Below are 7,749 nucleotides of genomic sequence, written 5' to 3'. Positions count from 1 at the left end.
AAAAAAAAAAAAAAAAAAAACATTATTTAAAAATGTTTTTATTTTTATTTATAATAGTTTAATTATATTAATTTCGTATTAATTATTAAATAATTTTATGTAATTTAATAAAACTCGTACAACGATCATTATTATTTTTGTCTCTCTCTCTCTCTCTCTCATTCTAATTATTTATATGTTACATTAAAAAAAACAAGAATATTAATTACTTAATTTATTTTATTATTATTTTTATTCATTACGCATTTAATATAATATTTAATAAAATAATAATAATAATTTTATTATCATCAATATTATTAATTTTATTAAATTATTATTATCACCACGTGGGAATAAAAATTAAATGATGGTGATAAAGAAAACTTCCCTTTAAATTATGACCTTGACATTTTAAAAAATTAATTAAAATCTATTAAATCGATTTCTATTAAATAAATAATTTTTTAATAATAATAATAATAATAATAATAATAATAATAATAATAATAATAAGGGTTTGTTATTTTAAACCTTAAAAAAAAAAAAAAAGGTACACATAAAAAATGATTTTTAAAAAATGTAATTTTTGCTCAAGGACATCACGTTTTATGGATTTGGTCATTGAAATCATGAGTTCAATACCACTTGGATCGTCAGGATTTTTTTTTTTTTTTTTTTTTTTCCGGTTGAAAAAAAAAAAAAAAAAAATTTTTATCACACGCACACGCACACACACACACACACACACGCAGAAAGAAAAAAGAAAAAAATAAAAATAAAAACGAGGTATAATAAAAAATTAATTCCTGATGTTCAATTTTCCAACATTGGAATTTTCAAGGTCATTATCGTAAATTTTTATATTTTTAAGGAGAAGATTTTTCTTTCGTACCTTATACCTTATTTATTTATTTATTTAAATTTCAAAAAAAATTTTTAAATTGTAAATAATCCGTGTTTTGAAAATTTTTTTTTTTTTTTTTTTAAATTATCACAAATCTTGTTGGTAAAAAAAAAAAAAAAAAAATGAAATCTCGTTTGTTATTGAAATGAAGAATACATGTGACGAAACAGGTACACAAATGAACCCTTTTAACTTTAAAATGATGATGATGATGATGATGACTTTTGGTTGATTACCTTCCTTTATAAAAAAAACGAGTCAGTTTAAATATTCGCTTCTTGTTGTGAGCATGTAGTTGTTTTTATTATTATTATTTATTTATTTTTTCTCTACCATTAATTTAGGTATTTTAAAATTTTTTTTTCGATTATTTTAACGGATAAATAACATAAACTTGTTAGAGGTAAATAACATTTTTGTAAATTTTTCTTTTTTTTGGGGGGGGAAGGGAAGGAGGGAATGAAAAGGGGAAGAGTTAAAAAAAAAAAAAAAAAAATTTTTTTTATTTTTTTCTCTTTCGTTTTAAAAAACGTTTTATTATGAAAATTTTACTATTATGTCATAAAAATTGTTTTTTAAATTCATTCACAATTAATTTAATAATAATAATAATAATTCATTCATTCATTAATTACTAATTATTATAGTTACTTTGAATGAATCTCTTGGTAGTATTACATCTTGGTTATAATTTTTGTTTTTTTTATTTTGAGACAAATGATGAATGAATTGAATGATTGAATTATTGTTTAAAACAATTTAAGGAAAAATCAAAGTAGTAAAAGGTAATTTTTCTAAATTAATTTATTTTAAAAAAAATTATAAAATAGAAATTTTGAAATTTTCTTCTCCATTGTGTATATTTACTACACCTTCATTCATTCGAGGGGAAAAAAACAAACATGGATGCCTATTTTAGAAAATATTTAAAAAAAAATTATTTAAATGACAAAAGAATAAAAACAATTAAAACATCAAATAATTAATTTCCAATAATAATAATAATAAAACTTACTTCTAAGAAATAAAATTTTTTTTTTTTTTTTTTAAATTTTATAATTCAAACAAACAAATGCTTTTGCACGAATGTTTGTTTGGAATTAAAAAAAAACCTCATTGTATTTTACAAAATCCGGTTGTTAAAATAATAATAATAATAAATGATGATGGTGATACCTTAAATAAAAAAATTTACGCAATAACAAAAAAGAAAAAAAAAAAAAAAACGACGACAGGGAATTAATTCATATTGACTCATTCCAGTGTGAATCATTTCTTTAATAAATAAATAAATAATATTTTATTAACTGGAGAAGTCGAAAATAATTCATGATTATTATTATTATCAGGACAATAAGCATACGACACGTATTTGCCCTTGAATTTTCCGTTAAAATAATAATAAAAATTCGATTTATAATGATTTTAGTGTTAGATATGGAAAATGGAAAACACGTTCGCGGAAAAAAAAAAAAACAAAAAATGATTAAAAACTACGCATTTCGTGTCGTTTCTTCTTCCAAAATATCATCATCATTATCATCATCATTGATGATAATAATAATAATATTTTCGTAAACGTTAAGAATTCAATTAAAAAAAAAAAAGAAATTCTTAAGTGACGTCACGGTCATTTTTTTGAAAAGGTTAAACGGGACATTTTTTTTTTTTTTTTTTCATCTAATTAATTTAAATTGTGAAAAGATTATTAAAAAAAAAAAAAAAATTTGAAGGTAAGCCGCCACCGCCACCGCCACCTCCGAGCGCCATTTCATCAAAACTTTTATTTACTCTTTTAATTTTGTAACGAACTTTTCGCAATTATTATTATTATTATGCGTGAGACAGATATAATTAACGGTTAAAAATAATAACGAATAAAATTTTTTTAACGGTTTTTTTTTTTTTATAAAAAATGAAGAGTGAAATATGCGTAATATGTAAATCAATTTACGCAATTTTAAATACCAAATCGAGAAAGAGAGAGAGAGAAAGACATGACATTCGCCATTATTAAAAATGGTTTCAGGGTTGATTAAAAATTAATTTATTTATTTAAGAAAAAAATGTAGGATGTGGTGAGGGTGGTGGTAGTGGTGGGGATGGTGATGGCGGTACCTGACATCACGTAATCAAAAAAATTTGAAATAAATTTAAATTAAATTCAGGAAAATCGAATAACTGGACGCATTAAAAAAAAATTTTATTCGTGTAAGATGACTCGTCGTGAATCAGGCAAAACAAATTTAAATTTTTTTCAAATTTAATGTGTTTGTTCGTTCGTAGGTATATAAATTATTTATTATTATTATTATTATTACGGATACGGATGTGATATTTAATTAATTAAGTTGTTTTTTTTTTTTTACTATTTTCCATTCGATATAAATATTTAATATGGTGGGAAAAAACCAAGATTATAAATTATTTAAATATATTATTTTGTTTTGGTTGTAAAATCTCCATTTTTAAAAATTAATTTTTATATCACGTGACTTTTACGTAACGTTTTTTTCTTTTTTCAAAAAGGGGAAATGTTATTAAAATTGAATTTTCTTTTTTTTATTTTTACGTCGATTATTTAATTTGTGTGATGTTTTGTTAATTATAACAAACATAAAAACAATAAACAATTTTTTTAAAACGTGTACATTAAAAAGATTTAAGAGAAAATAAAAGAAATAAAAATAATTTAAATTTGAAAAAAACCGTTATTTTTAAATTCTAACGATAGAAGAATATATGTTGATGATTATAAAAAAAAAAAAAAAAAAGAAATTTTGTAGTTTGACTAGGTTTTCTTTTTTTTTTACATAACTCAATTAAAAAAAAATTAACGGTTATAGTTATTTAGAAATTATAATAATTTTATAAAATGTAAAAATTATTATAAAATAAGTTATAATTAACCGTGAATTTAAAAAATTTGAAGGGCATGGCGGATAAATTAAAAAAAATTATGTCTGTCATTATCAAGGATTTAAAATCGTTTATTGGCTGATATAAACCTCGGGAAAACTTTTTATAGGGAAATTATTTTGTATATTTTTTTATTACGGAAAATTATGTAGGTTGTTTAATTAAATGTTATTTTTCCTTCGAATAAATTTAAATCAATGAGAAATTAATAAAATTCTATGGATTAATAAAACGTTTTCTATTATATTGATAAACTATATAAAATATCAAGGATTACAAAAGAGTTGATAAAATTGACAAGTTTTTTTTTTTTTTTTAAAGAAGAATTTGTTTATAACCGATTATATTTTTCATATAAATAGTTTACAAAATGTGAGGTAGTAATAATAATAGTTTTGTTAACAAACAAACATGATAAACAAACAAGTCTAGGTGTAAAACTAAGTCATTGACCTAAAGTTTCATAGTTTTTGTAAAAAAAAAAAAAATCAGTTATGAATGATCTTGACACTGACAGACTATTTCTCTCTCTTATTGCCATTTTTGTATTCTTAATACAATTTTAGGATTTTTTTTCCAGATAATTATGAATTGTTGGAAAACTGTTTTGGTCACTGGAGGAGCTGGATATATAGCCAGTCATTGCATTGTAGAATTACACGAAGCTGGGTATGATGTTGTCGCCATTGATAATTTTGCCAACTCGGTCACGACACAAGATGGACAAGCACCCAGTTTGCAAAGAGTTGAAATGATAACCAAAAAACCCATTAAATTTTATAAATGTGATTTGTTGGATTTGCCAGCTTTGGACAACGTATTTCGAATGGTCGGCCTTTTTTCTAATATTAATTATAAAATTTTAAACCTTAAATATAAAAATAATAAACCGTTTGAAATTGTAAAAAATATAAAATTTAAATTTTCAGCATGATATTGATTGTGTTATTCATTTTGCTGCTATGAAAGCAGTTGGAGAATCCATGCAAAATCCTCTTCTTTATCATAAAAATAATTTGGTTGGAACAATTAATTTATTAGAAACAATGAAGAAACATGCATGTTATCAATTGGTTTTCTCAAGTTCTTGCACAATTTATGGAAATCCAGAAGAACTACCTATAACAGAAGAACATAAAATTGGAGATGTGACAAATGTTTATGGAAAAACTAAATATTTCATTGAGGAAATGCTCAAAGACATTTCAGCAGCAGATAAGGTATCAAAAAATTTTAAAATTTTAATTATTATTATTAAATTATAAATAAATTAAAATGTGTATTTACAGAACTGGAATATAATTTCATTGAGGTACTTTAATCCGGTTGGAGCACATCCGTCTGGATTGATAGGTGAAGATCCAACAAAACCTTTCACAAATTTAATGCCATTTATGGCACAAGTAGCCATAGGAAAATTGCCTATATTGCACGTTTTTGGCGGTGATTATGACACAGTTGATGGCACGGGAGTTCGGGATTACATTCATGTAATGGATTTAGCAAGCGGCCATGTTGCTGCACTAAACAAATTAAAAAATCAACATATTCGATTAAAAGTATGCATTATAAAAATAATAAATAATTGATTGTTTACATTTTTAGTGAGGTTTTACATTTTTATTTGGGTTTTATTTTAGAGTTACAATTTAGGGACTGGTCAAGGAACCTCGGTTCTTCAATTGTTAAAAACTTTTGAAAGCGTGACTAAAGTTCCTATACCCTTCGTCATTAAAGAAAGAAGAGAAGGAGATATTGTGGCAATGTATGCCAATGCTTCATTGGCTTATGAAGAACTAGGTTGGAAAACAAAATATACACTTGCTGAAATGTGTAAGTAAAAGAAACATTTTTTTTTTTTCATTTTAAATTCGTTTACACATATAAATTTGTAATAAATATTTCAGGTGCTGACTTTTGGAGGTGGCAAACACTTAACCCGAATGGATATAGAAGTGGTACTTTTGAAAGTAAAAGTTTAAAAGGAAAACAAAATGGTGTCACAAATGGGAAAAATATACAAATGGCGCCTTTAAATTAAAATTATTTTTTTTTTAAATGAAGGCAATATTTCAATACGTTTGATAATTTCAAACGTAAAACTATTATTTAAAAATATCTAAAATTTTTCTGATAAATTTTTTTTTTAATATCGAATTGACAGTTAAAGTTATAAAATATCATAATTTATTGAAATAAATTAAAATGGTTGCTCGCACAAAAAAAAAAAAAATTCATTATTTTTTATTTTTGTGGTGAAAGCCTCGAGTTGTTTTTACAATGAAATGTACAGCAAAATTTTTTTATTTTAGTCAGTTCAAAGCCAACTGCTATATGTTGGCACAACATTAAAGATATGAATAAAAAAACGAGTAAAAACAACTTTTGCATTTCAATAAGGAGATAATAATTTCTTTGTAAGTATAAATAAAAATCAAAAAAATTTAAGTTGTGTTCGAAAGACAGATACTATATTATAAATACTTACTTTTTTTTCTATAAATTAACCATCATCCAATAAATTTTTGTCAGTAAATAATGATATATGTTGTAACTTTAACACTTCATTTCCATAACTTGTCCAAGAAGGTAGTAAGTACCTGGCAAATAATTCTAAACACTCTGGGTTTTCAGGAAGATAAGGTTTCAGCAAATCACAAAGAGGAGGCTTATGTGAATGTATGGCACTAGGTATACTCATAAATACTTTATTTTTTTCAGGTTGAGGAATTTTTCTGTCAAAATTAAGTTTTTTTCCAAATAAAACTCTCTCGAATGGCTGTTTTCCCAATGTATTTGAAAAATCACAAATTGGTTCACCAAATTTTGTAATCTATAACAAAATTAATTATTTTTACATTAATTACTTCAGATTAATTTTGTACACAAATAATTTTATTTGACTTTTGCAAGTTTAAATTAAATAGTGTAATTATACAAACTTTTAACCAAAACCACTGAGCTATAAATTCTACATTCCATGCAGGAAATAGTTCAGTTAATATGGCCTCAATGTGAGAAGGTGCACTTGTACACCAAACCCCAAGAATTCCATTTTCTTCCAGGAGATTATTAATTGGAATGTTTGATAGATCTTTATCGTACATCATGTCATACCTTTATAAAAAAAATTAGTAAGTAGTATTTTATAATATTTTGTTACGTTTTTATAATAGGTTTACTCACCCAAATTTGAAATTTTTTTTTCTTTTCCTTCGAATAAATTTATTCCACCATGGAGGGTCCATTAAAATCAAATTATATTTTTTATTACTAAGATGATTTGAAATATCTTTAATGTCATGACAATAAAATAAACTTTTAGGTGGTATTAAATAAAGTTCATTTTCAAAATTAAAAATAAGAGATTTATCAGAAGTGTTTCCTCCTAAAAATTTATTAAATGATTGCTGCATTAATGTGTCATAAAAATTATTTGCCATAACCCTCGCATCGTAATTGTTTTTGATTTTGAAACTAATATTATCACATTGCATTGTAAATAATTTTTTTAAGTTATCGTAAGCCTTTTTAACGACTTCTACATCAATAGGAAGTTTCTCCTCATTCGTACTTTTAAATTTTTTTGATTTAACGAATGGTATTTGAATATCAAATAGTTTAGAGTTTAAAGAGTATGATTTACTAACATCCAAGCATTGTGTCTCTTTATAAAGTTTTTGCATAAATAATTCATGCGAAATAATCCATCCGAATTCGTTCGTTAAAATGATTGCCATTATTATTACATTTATTATTATTATTATTGTTATTGTTGTTTAATGAAACCACAGCCTTGTAATAGAGACAAAACGTATCACAGCCTCCTTTTTTTAAATTGTTCTTATCAGAGAGCTTAAAAGCTTCGTCATAAAATTTGTTACAGTTTTGTTGTTTTGAACTTTTTTAGTAAAAGTTAATAATTTAGAAAACACTTTTGAGCT

The 7,749-nt window shown here is 23.9% G+C and overlaps 2 protein-coding genes across 2 annotated transcripts; one reads left to right on the top strand and one right to left on the bottom strand.

Moving 5' to 3' along the window:
- Positions 1-4,391: 4,391 nt before the first annotated feature.
- Positions 4,392-6,212, top strand: Phum_PHUM414710 (UDP-glucose 4-epimerase, putative; the record flags this gene model as incomplete). Its single annotated transcript, XM_002428954.1, has 6 exons — positions 4,392-4,634; positions 4,735-5,025; positions 5,095-5,364; positions 5,446-5,638; positions 5,713-5,775; positions 6,118-6,212. The coding sequence occupies 6 exons, from the start codon at positions 4,392-4,394 to the stop codon at positions 6,210-6,212; spliced, it is 1,155 nt and encodes a 384-aa protein (XP_002428999.1).
- Positions 6,213-6,308: 96 nt separating this feature from the next.
- Positions 6,309-7,491, bottom strand: Phum_PHUM414700 (uncharacterized protein; the record flags this gene model as incomplete). The annotated part of the gene is made up of 3 exons (XM_002428953.1): positions 6,309-6,638; positions 6,748-6,922; positions 6,992-7,491. The coding sequence occupies 3 exons, from the start codon at positions 7,489-7,491 to the stop codon at positions 6,309-6,311; spliced, it is 1,005 nt and encodes a 334-aa protein (XP_002428998.1).
- Positions 7,492-7,749: the final 258 nt, after the last annotated feature.

This window comes from Pediculus humanus, genomic scaffold (assembly GCF_000006295.1).
Source record: "Pediculus humanus corporis 1103172108183 genomic scaffold, whole genome shotgun sequence".
Taxonomy (NCBI): domain Eukaryota; kingdom Metazoa; phylum Arthropoda; class Insecta; order Psocodea; family Pediculidae; genus Pediculus; species Pediculus humanus.
This window is presented reverse-complemented; position numbering and strand designations above follow the sequence as displayed.